Source organism: Ranitomeya variabilis, chromosome 5 (assembly GCF_051348905.1).
Source record: "Ranitomeya variabilis isolate aRanVar5 chromosome 5, aRanVar5.hap1, whole genome shotgun sequence".
In the NCBI taxonomy this organism is placed as follows: domain Eukaryota; kingdom Metazoa; phylum Chordata; class Amphibia; order Anura; family Dendrobatidae; genus Ranitomeya; species Ranitomeya variabilis.
In genome coordinates, this window is record NC_135236.1 from 235560385 (window position 1) to 235575028 (window position 14644).

Below are 14644 nucleotides of genomic sequence, written 5' to 3' on the forward strand. Positions count from 1 at the left end.
TCCTCCGGCATCTCCTTAGCCCTGGAGGCCCCGCCGCAACTCCATGAGTGCAATGCAGCGGCCATTTTCCCGGAGGCAGCTCAATAGGTGCGATGCGGTGGCCTCCGGGAAAATGGCCGCTGCTCAGATTCAGATCTCGTCCCGAAATCTCGGGACACGAGATCTGAATCTGAGCAGCGGCCATTTTCCCGGAGGCCACCACATTGCACCGATGGAGTTGCGGCGGGGCCTCCAGGGCTAAGGAGATGCCGGAGGAGCCCCAACTGGATAAAGATACGCCGCTGCCGCCGCCACCTCACAGCACAGAGGCCCCACACAGAAGAGGAGCCACCGCACCAGAACACAGCAGCCGCCGCCGCTCCCAGCACTGACACCCCCACGCTGCACCGCTAGGATAAGGTAATGGGGATTACTCACTTTCCTGTGAGACGCCCCCTCGTCATCAGGATCACTCCCCCTCCCCACCCACCATATACACCGGCGTACAAGTCGATTCCCGGCGTATAAGACGACCCCCGACTTTTAAGAAGATTTTCGGGGGTTAAAAAGTCGTCTTATACGCCGGAAAATACGGTAATAATAATATTAGTACAAACTTAATACATAAGACATCTGACACCACCCAGGCTGCAACTGCCCCTATTAAGTGTACACCTGTCATTATTGACAATTCAGGAGCAGGATGTTCAGCAGCTGTCCCTTTTCTTCCAAGGGTTGATAACTCAATTCCATCTACCTCCATTTCCTCCCTTGATATAAATAGTACTACCAATTCTAAAACTATCCCTCATTTTTTTCACAAGGCTCAATTAAAAAGAAAAGTAAATATAGAGGGTCAAGAGGAAAAGGGAAGGAAAAAAGGCAAAAACGATCCTCAATAACACCTAACAATGTTTTTAACCTCTCCTCCTTGGCACTGACTACAAATGATTTAACTCTTTTATCTAGAGGTCTCTCATACTGCCCTAATTCAGGTAGTAAGAATCTTGAGGTATTTCTTGATGTGCACAGTTTTGTGAGAAAACTCACTTTAAAGAGACATTATGAAATTAAAAAAAATGTCCATAATACTACTGACTATGAAGGACTCTCTAATACACTTGAAACCACAGGGTTACATTTGGATGTTAAAAGAGAAAGCAAATTTTACCCGACAGACAGTAAGGGTCCTCATTTGGAAACATTCTCTAATTTACTACTAAAAAAATTTTAATAATATTGAAAAAAATTCCAAGGCAAAACCACAAAAAAGTGGGAATTTAACACCAGGTGAGAAAGCTTCCCTTTCAAAACTTAAAAATAATATGGAGATAGTCATTAAAGCTGCAGATAAGGGTGGTGGTATAGTGGTGCAGGACCGAGGTGACTATATTAAAGAAGCCTATAACATTCTGTCTGACCATGAGTTCTATTCCAAAATAAGTAATGACCCTTTTTCTGAAATGAAAAAAGTTTACAATTCCATGATTAAGGATGCCTTTGACAGTGGTGTCTTAAATGAGAATGAGGATAAGTATCTTTCTATAATAAATCCAAGTGTACCATTTATGTATCATATTCCCAAAATTCACAAGAGCCTTAAAAATCCCCCTGGTCGCCCCATTATCTCGGGTATTGGTTCCCTAACCTCAAACCTATCCAGGTATATAGATAGCATCATGCAGTTACATGTGACCCAATTGAGGAGCTATATCAAGGATTCTGCACATGCGATCAAACTCATTAGAAATATTAAATGGAAAGACAGTTATATATTTGTTACAGTTGATGTGTGCTCCCTATATACAAATATCAAACATGAAATTGGTCTTGAAAGTATGAAATTATTTATGGATACAGATCCGAGATTATTGGATAAACAAAAACAGTTTTTAATGTCAGGAATGGAGTTCATTTTAAAAAATAATTATTTTACTTTTTTGGGTGAACTGTACCACCAGACACGTGGTGCAGCGATGGGTTCCCGGGTAGCGCCTACATATGCTAATTTATTTATGGGTCACTTTGAGAATTCTTTTATCTATAATAGTGCTTTTATTGATTGCATGGTTTTTTATGGACGTTATATTGATGATCTTGTTTTTATTTGGGACCCAACTTTTAAACCTCCGGAATTTTTAATGTTAGAGCTCAATAACAACCCCTGGGGTCTTGAGTTTACTTCTGTTTTTAACAAAACTGCCATTAACTATCTAGATGTGACATTTTTCATTGTGGATGGAGAGATTCATACAAAAAACTTTTAAAAAAAAGTAGATAGTAATAGCTATGTTCATTATAATAGCAACCATCTTGATAAATGGCTTAGTAACATTCCAAAAAGCCAGTTCATGCGTATTAGGAAAAATTGTTCTTCTGATAGTGATTTTAAGGACCAATCTGAGATTTTAAAAAATAAGTTTTTAGCACAAAAATACCCCAGAGATTTGGTGAATAGAGCACTTGAACATGTTTATAAGAATTTTAATCAAGAATTGTTACTAAAAAAAGAAAAAGCTGACCTTGTAGCCAGCCCAGAAGAATACACCTGTAGTTTTGTAACCACATTCAGCACAGACCACAAATTCATTAAAAAATCTATCAATGAGTTGTGGCATATAGTAAGAGAGGATAATATACTGGGAAAGCTGGTGCCGCAACATCCTAAAATTATCTTTAGGAGAGCACCCAGCTTGAAAAATAAACTGGTACCTAGCAGACTCCCTGATGAATTGAAAAAATCACCTTCTTCACAAAAACCAGGTATATTCAAATGCTCTCACAAGAAATGTTTGTGCTGTGGTATCATAGCACATACCAGTACAGCATTTAAACACTCCTCTTTTCCTCACCCTTTTCCAATCAGTCACCATTTCACCTGCACTACCTCCTATGTTATTTACATTATTACTTGTCCATGCAACAAGATATATGTTGGCAGGACAACACAACCACTTCACCTCCGTATGAATTCCCATCGACACAATATTAAAATAGGTTATCTCAAACATGGTCTTTCCAAACACTTCAGCATCTCACATAATAGTAATCCTTCACTATTTCATGTTCACCCCATTGATCACGTTCCTGCACATGTCCCTAATCGCACACAGTCACTTAATAAGAAAGAGGTTTTTTGGATATATACCTTGAATTCACTGGAGCCTGAAGGGCTAAATGTAATGTCAGACCTCCTGTGACTTAATAAATTCTCTAATTGAAGTGTGGTTCCTATCATTGAGCCTCATTCCAAATAACAATTTTTCTTTTGGTCCCATGGGATGGTTCTAGTACTACTCATGTTGTAATAATTTTAATATTTTTTAACTATATATAATTTATAATAACAATTACTCCATGCAATTTTTTAGTAATTAATAATGGCATATATTCGCTCTTTTGCCCATAAGATCATTTTCAGATTTTTTATCTCCACAAGAGAAATTAATAAAGAACTTATCAGTATTCTGTGGCGCAAGGACTAGAATAGCTTAAACAATAGAATTATTATACAAAGTTCCCCGGTTCGAATACCCATTAGGTTACTTATGTCTTTTTTTCAGGGCTTATTTATATTTTTAAATTTTAAATTTATTTTTTCTATTTCAATTAATGTTCCTAGGTTATAAATAATAAAGAGTAATGTTTTTATATGTTATTAATATGTGTTTTAAAGGTGTTTATGTATTATAATACAAGGGCCTTGGGGCCCCTCCCCTTCCCTTTTGTATAAATATACCCCATATTTGTGTGTTGTACTATATGCCCTGAAGAAGAGAGCAAGATAGCTCTTGAAACGCGTAGGCTTCAATAAACCACCTTAAATCTACCTCGTGTGCGCGGTCTTCAGTTCGCCTAAGACTATTACTTGGACAAGGAAGGAAGGAAGTGTGAGAACTGAAACTCATTAGTAGCTGCTAATTGACTGCAAAGATCATGAGGCATAAAAATCTCACGCGAGCCCTGAAAGACATTGCTGGAATGGAGCCGCAGAGGAAGATGAATATTTGTTATTTTGATTTTACATTTGAGAATATAGTATTTAAGAACTGGTTATTTGAACAGTGGAAAACATCATTAAGTGGTTAAAGATCATTACAATTGGAATACATTTTGGGGACATAAAGAGTATTATTGAAAATTAAAGTATGTGTTTGTGGGGGGGGGGGGGTAAATATCGAAAATAGCTGAGTAAAAAAAAAGGTTCTGGGTATACCAGTTAAGAATACTTGCCATTTGGCTGCTTTCACACATCAGGTTTTTGCCGTCAGGCACAATCCAGCAAATGTTGAAAAAAACGCATCCATTGCAGATTGTTAAAAACTGATGCGACGGATCTGTTTTTTCGACGGATCCGACTAGCTGATCCAGCTAATTGGATCCTAAAAAATCCGAGCATGCGCAGTTAAAAAAACAGAATCCGGCATCGGAATCCGCCATCTGACGGATCCGGCGCCCATAGGCTTCCGGCGCTGTCCGGTTTTTCGCCACAGACAAAAACCTTAACTTTGCACGTTTTTTCCATATGCCAGACAAACACTTTTCGCTGGATTTGGCGAAAGACGGATGAAACGTGAGGCCATCCAGCGCAATCCGACGATAATACAAGTCTATGAGAAAAAAGCCGGATCAGTTTTTTTCAAAATTCCCCGGATTGAGCCTGACGGCAAAAACCTGATGTGTGAAAGGGGCCTTAATGAGATGAAAATAGATTTTGAATTAAAATGTTTTCTGAAGGAATACATATATCTGAAGAAGTACCGTCCCACTCACTGTAATGTAGCCTGACACTGTAATTGTAGTTGATGGTTTGGATATATTTTTTACACTAATTGATTAATTCTTAAGAGTTTCTATGTTTGTTACTGAATTTATATTGAATTATTTTTGTTGCCTTACCTACTTCACAAGTTTTACATCCAGTCTCGCAGTCGACACATTCTCCAGTGTCAGGATCTTCCATCTGTCCTATAATGTGTGATAAAAACATGATATATCTATAAGCCATTGGCAAAATACAGCAATGCAGGATGAAGAGGAACATTATTATTATTATTATTATTATTATTATTATTAACATCAACCATCGATTTTCTGAAATTACCTAGATAATACTGGGAACAGAACATTACAGTTTCTTTCCCACATGGAAATCTTTCATCTATCCACAGATTTAGCTGAAAAATGTATAATCACTGTCGAACATGCACAAACAGTAAAAGCGAAGCCCTGGATGTTCAGGTTAGGCAGCTATGGCAAACAGTTACAAAAAAGGTTTGGTTCGGGTACCAGAAAAATACCCAAGCCCGAACCTGGTAAAATCCTTATCACTGGTCAGAGAGACATGGTTCCGACGCTGTCAAATGATAGCATGATCCGCAGCTGTGATCGAAAGTAAAAAGTTTACCTCCGGCCCTGGTGTCAGCTGATGGGACCACTAATCTGCCAATGCCTGATTCCGCTAATAAAAGTGAGAGCAGGTGCTGCTGATGGGAGTATAAATATTTGTTTTTTATAAAATGGCGTGCGTCCCCTGTATTTTTGATAACCAGCCAGGCAAAACTGATAACTGCGGGCTGCAACCCTCAGCAGTCAGCATTAGCAAAGCTAGTTATCAAAAATAGAGGGGTCTCCATGCCATTTTTTTAAATTATTTAAAATAAATAATTTAAAAAAACGGTGTGGGGGTCCCCTTCATTTTTGACAAGCAGCCAACCTAAAGCAGACAGCTGGGGGCTGGTATTCTCAGGCTGGTAAGGGGCCATGGATATTGGCTGTGCCTACTCTCACTGTTATTAGTATCAGCAGGTGTCAGCTGATGGGAGTAGTAGTCCCATCAGCTGACGCCAGTGACCGGAGGTAAAGTTTGTATATCCTATCACAGCTGTGGGCTCACAGCATGGGAACCATGGCTCTCTGACCAGCAGAAATTATTTACTCGGGTCAGAGTAACAGCTGTGGGATCACGCTAACATCTGACAGCGTGTCCCCACAGCACTCTGACCAATGTTAACAATCTTACCAGTGGCAACGTTACCACCAATCAGAAACGCCTGTAAGAACACAGCCTTAGTGGAAACTCGATCATTTACTGAATTTTGTGGAAAATGCTCGGGAATCTGAACACAAATCTGAATGTGTAATGTTCGTGCTGACTTTGAGATTGGTAAACGTTTTCCAATCAAGTTCGCTCATCTCTAGTCTTTAGTCCCCTATTTCTATGCTATCAGCCAAACATTTGCCAAATGGTCATTTCCTAAGCATAAGGTGGTTCTTTATAGGTTATTAGCACCTTGTACAACATATAGTAAGGGGCACTGGACCAGGGCAAAATGTGGATCCAACTACATACTATCGTTCAAAAGTTTAGGGTCACTTAGAAATGTCCTTACTTTTGAAAGAAAAGCACAGTTTTTTCCAATGAAGCTAACATTAAATGATTCAGAAATACACTCTATACATTGTTAATGTGGTAAATAACTATTCTAGCTGCAAACGTCTGGTTTGTAATGCAATATCTTTATAAGTATATAGAGGCCAATTTCCAGCAACCATCACTCCAGTGTTCTTATGGTACTTTGTGTTTGCTAACTGTGTAAGAAGGCTAATGGATTGTTAGAATACCATTGAAAACCCTTGTGCAAGTATGTTAGCAGAGCTGAAAACAGTTTGGCTGATTAGAGAACCTATAAACCTGACCTTCCTTTGAGCTAGTTGAGAATCTGGAGCATTACATTTGTTGATTCCATTAAACTCTAAAAATGACCAGAAAAAAAGAACGTTCATGTGAAACTCGACAGTCTATTCTTGTTCTTAGAAATGAAGGCTATTCCATGCGAGAAATTGCCAAGAAACTGAAGATTTCCTACAACGGTGTGTACTACTCCCTTCAGAGGAGAACACAAACAGGCCCTAACCAGAGTAGAAAGAGAAGTGGGAGGCCCCACTGCACAACTGAGCAACAAGACAAGTAAATTAGAGTCTTTTCTTTGAGAAATCGATGCCTCACAGGTCCCCAACTGGCAGCTTCATTAAATAGTGCACGCAAGACGCCAGTGTCAATGTCTACAGTTAAGAGGCGACTCCGGGATGCTGGCCTTCAAGGCAGAGTGGCAAAGAAAAAGCCATATCTGAGACTGGCTAATAAAAGGCAAAGATTAATATAGGCAAAAGAACATAGACATTGGATAGAGAAAGATTGGAAAAAAGTGTTATGGACAGATGAATCCAAGTTTCAGGTGTTTGGAAAACACAGAAGAACATTTGTGAGATGCAGAACAACTGAAAAGATGCTGGAAGAGTGTCTGACGCCATCTGTCAAGCATGGTGTAGGTAATGTGATAGTCTGGGGTTGCTTTGGTGCTGGTAAAGTGGGAGATTTGTACAAGGTAAAAGGGATTTTGAATAAGGAAGGCTATCACTCCATTTTGCAACGCCATGCCATACCCTGTGGACAGCGCTTGATTGGAGCCAATTTCATCCTACAACAGGACAATGACCCAAAGCACACCTCCAAATTATGCATGAACTATTTAGGGAAGAAGCAGGCAGCTGGTATTCTATCTGTAATGGAGTGGCCAGCGCAGTCACCAGATCTCAACCCCATTGAGCTGTTGTGGGTGCAGCTTGACCGTATGGTACGCAAAAAGTGCCCATCAAGCCAAACCAACTTGTGGGAGGACTTCTGGAAGCATGGGGTGAAATTTCTCCAGATTACCTCAGCAAATTATCTGCTAGAATGCCAAAGGTCTGCAATGCTGTAATTGGTGTAAAGGGAGCATTCTTTGACGAAAGCAAAGTTTGAACATGAAAATTATTATTTCAAAAAAAAAATCTTTTTTTCGAACCTTGTCATTGTGTGGACTAGATTTTAAATTCATTTGACAACTCATTTTATTAATAAAAATATGAGTTTTCATGGAAAACATAAAATTGTCTGCGTGACCCTTAACTTTTGAACGGTAGTGTACATATACAGTATAGATATAACATCAACAAGACAAATGTGCTGGATATACAGTGATGAGCAGTGATGAGCAATACACACTTCCAAAGTTGGGAATACTGGTTGATTCACTTGGGTATATATACAGCTTTTTCTTCACCTCTATCCACAAGTATTCAATTGGGTTGAGGTCTGAAGACTGTGGGGGCCAATTCAGCACCTCTATTTCATTGTCATTGAACCATTTCTTGACAAATGCTTCTCGTCATTGTCCTGCTGGAACACTAAGTCATCCTTTTCAAACCCATGGTACTCGAGTGTAAGAAGTAACTTGTCTTGTGGGGTACTCACATAAATCTCAGCATTGAGACCACAATCAATCCTGGTCAAGTATCTAACGCCTTTAGCTGTGAAACAACCCCATATCATAAGGCTTCCTAAACCGAACTTAATAGTTCCTTCAATTTTTGAACCAGTTAGCCCCTTTTTGTCTTGTTTCTTCAAGATCCATTTGCACACATCAGGGCCAAGTCTATTGACTTTCGTCTCATTGCTCCAAATCACCTGTTTCTAATCTTCTATTGTCCACTTTTGGTACTTTTTTGCAAACTCGAGCTGATGTTTCTTATTACGATATTGAAGTTGAGGCTTCTTCACCTTTTTTAGACCAACATTCCAGACTTGTGTAATGTGCGTCAGACGGTGCTTGCATGGATGTCTGTAATCTCACTATTAGTGTTGAGCATTCCGATACCGCAAGTATCGGGTATCGGCCGATACTTGCGGTATTGGAATTCCGATACCGGGATTCCGATACTTGCCGCGTATCGGATACCGGAATCGGAAGTTCCCAGATTCAAAATGCACAAATTCAGCCAATGAGAATGATTTCAAGTGTGGGCACATCCTGTTCAGCATGGAGGGCATGAAACTACTGGCATGGCTGTGATTGGCTGCTGAAATGATGTCATGATGCAGTTTAAAAGTCGCTGGCGCCATTTTGCGATCACTCTGCTGTGAATTCAGTTAGTGACAGGACGCTGTTTGCTGACTGAGGGCCAGTTTAGAGATAGCGATTTGCTTCTTTGTGCTTTCCAAAGGCTAATTTAGCAACCGCTGTGTTCACCTACTATTCACCTTGCTTTTGCCTTGTAGCGCTGTTTTCACAGCGATCTGCAAGGTCTGTGTGTGTGTGTGTGTGTGTGTGTGTGTGTGAGTGCAGCCCACTCTCTAGTCTGAGTGCAGCCACATAGGCCATCCATAGCTGGTTGTATTCAGTTCAGGGAGGGTGGTTCATTGCCTCATACTGTTCTTTTTTTTTTTTTTTTTTTCCAAGTAGTGTAGTCTGCTGCTAATTTTTAACAAAAAATCCTATTAGTGTCTTTCCACCCGTCTCCAGCTAATTTGTGGAAAAACACTACATAGGATAACGTAGAGGAGGGTTTTTGGGCCTTGCAGCGCCGTTTACGGCTGTCTGCACGGTCTCCGTGTGACTGCAGCTCGCCCTGTAGTCTGTGAGCAGCCATAGCCTGGTTGTCTCCAGCTCAGGGTTGTTCACTGCGTCATACCGCAAAATCAATTTTCATTTTGTTTTAAGTAGTGCAGGCTGCTGCACATTTTTTCAAAAAATTCCTATTAGTGTCTTTCCACCCGTCTCCAGCTAATTTGTGGAAAAACACTACATAGGATAATGTAGAGGAGGGTTTTTGGGCCTTGCAGCGCCGTTTACGGCTGTCTGCACGGTCTCCGTGTGACTGCAGCTCGCCCTGTAGTCTGTGAGCAGCCATAGCCTGGTTGTCTCCAGCTCAGGGTTCTTCACTGCGTCATACCGCAAAATCAATTTTCATTTTGTTTTAAGTAGTGCAGGCTGCTGCACATTTTTTCAAAAAATTCCTATTAGTGTCTTTCCACCCGTCTCCAGCTAACTTGTGGAAAAACAACACATAGGATAACGTAGAGGAGGGTTTTTGGGCCTTGCAGCGCCGTTTACGGCTGTCTGCACGGTCTCCGTGTGACTGCAGCTCTCTCTGCTGTCAGTTCAGCCCCCAAAAAATAAATAAATAATAAAGTTCACCAAACACACCAGTGACACCACTTTACATTTCTGTAGGCCACATTAGCTCATATTAAAGTCTAGTCCACACTTTAGAAAATTAGTGTTTCTTATACCTGTTAGGAGGAGTTGTTCAGGAATAAGCACACAAAGCCGTTAGTACTTTTCTGCTTATCTTTATCAGTCACCCAAGATGAAGAAGGCAGTGAGTAAGGCACGTGGGCGTGGGCGTGGGCGCGGAGCAGGGAGGGGACGTGGGGATTCTGTGCCCGCTGCGGGCACCGGTGACTCATCAGCACCCACTTTCACAAGGGAACAGTCATTCATGCGCAGCTTTGTGTCAGAGCGCCGTACACCGCTGCTGCGTGAAGACCAAATTGAAGCCGTTGTCGGATGGATGGCAGCTAATGCATCAACTTCAATTAGTGCCACATCCTCTCAGACACAGAGCACTGGAGAGCAGCCATCTGTCTCTTCACCACCTGCCAAATTGCCCAGGCAGACAGAGAGCCCAGGACAGGAGCCGTCTCTACTTCTGTTCTCTGAATCTCTTGGCTTGGAAACAGGGGGCCAGCCAAGCAGCATTGGAGAAATGGAAGAAGAGGCAGGGTGCAGTGATGCCCAACAGCTTTTTCTCTCTGAGTCTGAAGAGGCGGGTGGGCCAGTGCCTCCGGTCACCACATCGCAGGCCGCATCCGCTGATGATGACACTCAGGTGCCACTTACTGGTGCGTGCTCTGCTGCTGAGACTACCCAGGAGGAGCAGTTGGGGGCAGAGGGTAGTGTAGATGATGAGGTCCTTGACCCATCTTGGCGTGAGGGACAGGAAGGTGGTGGGAGCAGCTCTGAGGAAGAGATTCCCCGTACGGCCCAAAGAGGGAGAGGGAGGGGGAAGACTGTGGATCCTGCAGCCTCCGCTTTGGCACCCGTTAGGAGCATGTCTCTTCCAAAAGCCAAAAAGGGCGCTCCCAAGACTTGCAGTGCCTGGGCCTTTTTTGACACAGTTGCAGATGACATTTGCTATGTCAAATGCAAGGTGTGTCATCACAAAGTCAAAAGAGGTCGAAATGTCAGCAGCCTCAATACCTCCAACATGTGGAAACATGTGCGGACCAGGCACGCGGCATTGTTAGAAAGACACACTGAAGAGCTAGGCCAACCAACAGCGGCAGCTACCACCTCTTCAGCTCGTGTTGCCTCTTCCTCCAGCTCACACGCAGCTGGTTCGGCTTCCTCCCAGGATCGCCGTGGAAGAACCTCTGGCCCTGTTGTCCAGAGACCCGCTGTAATTCCACCCGCAGCACCACTTTCCCAGTCATCCACACACTCCCAGCCCAGTCTACAGCCATCGGTAGTACAGGCATGGGAGAAAAGGCGGCCTTTCTCGTCAAACCACCCACGAGCACAGGCTCTGACTGCAGGCATTGCCAAACTTCTGTCATTGGAAATGCTGTCATTTAGGCTGGTGGAGACTGACAGCTTCCGTGACTTGATGTCATTGGCAGTCCCACAGTACAATGTGCCCAGCCGCTTTTACTTCAGCAGGCAAGCCGTCCCTGCCCTGCACAAGCATGTGGAGGGACACATAAAACACGCGCTACTGAACGCCGTCAGTAGCAAGGTCCACCTCACCACCGATGCGTGGACCAGTCACCATGGACAGGGGCGATACCTTTCCCTCACTGCCCATTGGGTTAATGTCGTTGAGCCGGGTACAGACCGTGCGAGTGGCGCAGGACGTGTCCTGCCCACTCCAAGGATTGCAGGAATCCAGTCTGTACGCATTGACTCCTCCTCCTACACCAGTTCCTCAGAATCATCGCTGCAGGAGCCGTCACAGTCCACCTCCACATGGACCCGTGATGAACGTGTACCTGTTACGACCGACATGAGCACAGCCGTGGCCAAACGTTAACAGGCCGTCTTGAAATTAATTTCTTTGGGGAATCGAAGCCACACAGCGCAGGAGCTCTGGAATGCCATCAAGCAGGAGAGCGATGTGTGGTTTGTGCCAGCGAATCTCCAGCCAGGCATGGTAGTGTGTGATAATGGCCGAAATCTGGTGGCAGCTCTGGGCCTAGGCAACCTCACTCACATCCCATGTCTGGCACATGTGCTCAATTTGGTCGTGCAGAGTTTTCTGAGGGACTATCCGGATCTTGATGCACTGCTGCACAAGGTCCGCCTAGAGTGTGCTCACTTGCGGCATTCCAGCACGGCAAAAGCGCGCATTGCGGCTCTGCAGCGCCGACACCGCCTGCCGGAACATCGCATCATATGTGACCTACCTACCAGGTGGAATTCCACGTTACATATGTTGGAGCGGTTGTGTGAGCAGCACCATGCTGTAATGGAGTACCAGCTGCTTCAGGCGCAAAAAGTCGCACTCAGCGCCGTACAGACTTCACAACCACAGAGTGGGCCACTATGAATGACGTCTGCCAGGTTTTGCGTCCCTTCGATTATTCCACGCGGATGGCGAGTGCAGATGATGCACTAGTCAGCATGACTGTCCCCCTTATCTGCCTGCTTGAAAAATCACTGCAAGCGCTAAGGGATGATGTTGTGGAAGAGGTGGAGGATGAGGATTCAGCATTTCCATCATCTTCTGGACAGTCAGTGCCACGTGGTTCCTCACAAACGCGTAGGCAGGGGACAGTTTGTGAGGAGGATGAGGAGGAGTCAATGGAGGAGGAAGACATCCGTCCAGAGGAGGGAGTAACACAATTGTCCAGTAGTCAGTGTGTACAGCGAGGGTGGGGTGATGACGAGCAGGCAGAGATCACGCCTCCAGCAGGGGACAGCGTTTCTTGGGCAGTTGGCAGTCTGCAGCACATGGTGGATTACATGCTGCAGTGCCTGAGAAACGACCGCCGCATCGCCCACATTCTCAACATGTCTGATTATTGGGTGTTCACCCTCCTCGATCCTCGCTACCGGGACAACGTAGAAAGCCTCATCACACCGTTGAACCGGGAGCGAAAAATGCGGGAGTACCAAGACACACTGGTGAATTCCATCATCTTCTCCATTCCAAGTGAGAGAAGTGCTGCTAGTGCATTACAAAGCAGCTCAGTGCGTCCAGGCAGTGGTGGAGGCTCTGCACAAAGAGGGAGCAGAAGCAGTGCCTCTGCCCAAGGCAAGACCAGTATGGACCAACTGTGGCACAGTTTTCTGTGCCCGCCACAAAAGTCTACACCATCACAGACGGCTCCAGTCAGCAGGAGGCAACGGTTCCGTCAGATGGTGACAGACTACATGTCTTGCCCTCTTGCTGTACTCCCAGACGGCTCTTCCCCTTTCAAGTTTTGGGTCTCAAAGCTGGATACATGGCCAGAGCTAAGCCAGTATGCATTGGAGGTGCTGTCTTGCCCTGCGGCCAGTGTATTATCGGAACGTGTCTTTAGTGCTGCAGGTGGTGTACTAACAGACCGTCGCATGCGACTATCCTCCGATAACGTTGACCGGCTTACTTTCCTGAAAATTAACAAGGCCTGGATCTCGCAGGAATTTGCCACTCCTCTTCCTGATTAAATAATTAGGTGACTGTCTACAGTATCCAGGTCTCCTGTTGTGTTCATCTTTCTACCACCTGAACTTAAATTCCTGGGCTCCAACACCGCCAGTTGAGGCTCAGAAGTGCCGTCTGCACAGTCAAAACATACGACCCAGTGTTATTGGGTTTCAGTAACGTCAGCTGATCCCCAGCTGTGTAGCCGGCAATGTGTCCTGCGACCGCCATGCTGACACAACAACTGAAATGTAAGGGAACCTGTCCCCCCCCCCCAAGGCGTTTGTTACTGAAAGAGCCACCTTGTACAGCAGTAATGCTGCACAAGGAAAAGGTAGCTATTTTTGTTTAGCTCCTTGCACACGCAGAACTTAACACTTATAAAATGTGTCCACTGATACCGTAAAACCGTCCTGGAGGTGGGACTTTCCTTCGTAATATGACGCAGCACAGCCGTCATTCCTACCCCCTTGGCGCCGTGCCCCGGCTCCTCAGCGTTGTTTGATTCCGTCCCGGAGCCTGCGCTGTTATGTTATCCCTTGGCCAGGCACACTTAGCGCTGTGTTATGACCCCAGTGGACAGGGTCTCAGAGGAACGTGTAAGTCTGCGAGATTCAAAAATCCAGCTCATAGGGCTGTGGTAACTGGGTTGACCAAATAGCTACTCCTAACGCCAACACTAGAAGTAGCCGGGGATCATGCCTACGGTGATCGCTAGATGACTCGCGCCAGCCGGAGAATCTAACTACCCCTAGGAGAAGAAAACAAAGACCTCTCTTGCCTCCAGAGAAAGGGACCCCAAAGCAAGATACAAGCCCCCCACAAATAATAACGGTGAGGTAAGAGGAAATGACAAACACAGAAATGAACCAGGTTCAGCAAAGAGAGGCCAGCTTACTAATAGCAGAATATAGCAAGATAACTTATCTGGTCAACAAAAACCCTATAAAAATCCACGCTGGAGATTCAAGAACCCCCGAACCGTCTAACGGTCCGGGGGGAGAACACCAGCCCCCTAGAGCTTCCAGCAAAGGTCAGGATACAGATTGGAACAAGCTGGACAAAAATACCAAACAAAACAAAAGCAAAAAGCAAGGAAGCAGACTTAGCTTGAAATACAGGAACCCGGATCATAGGACAAGAGCACAACAGATTA

The 14644-nt window shown here is 44.3% G+C and overlaps 1 protein-coding gene across 1 annotated transcript in view; it reads right to left on the reverse strand.

Annotated features, from left to right (window-relative positions):
- Positions 1-14644, reverse strand: part of LOC143775586 (cysteine repeat modular protein 2-like) — a 422741-nt gene that overhangs the window by 330545 nt on the left and 77552 nt on the right. Inside the window, exon 3 of the mRNA XM_077263910.1 lies at positions 4879-4947. Within this exon, the coding sequence (XP_077120025.1) occupies positions 4879-4947 (69 nt within the window). The remainder of the gene's footprint in view (positions 1-4878; positions 4948-14644) is intronic.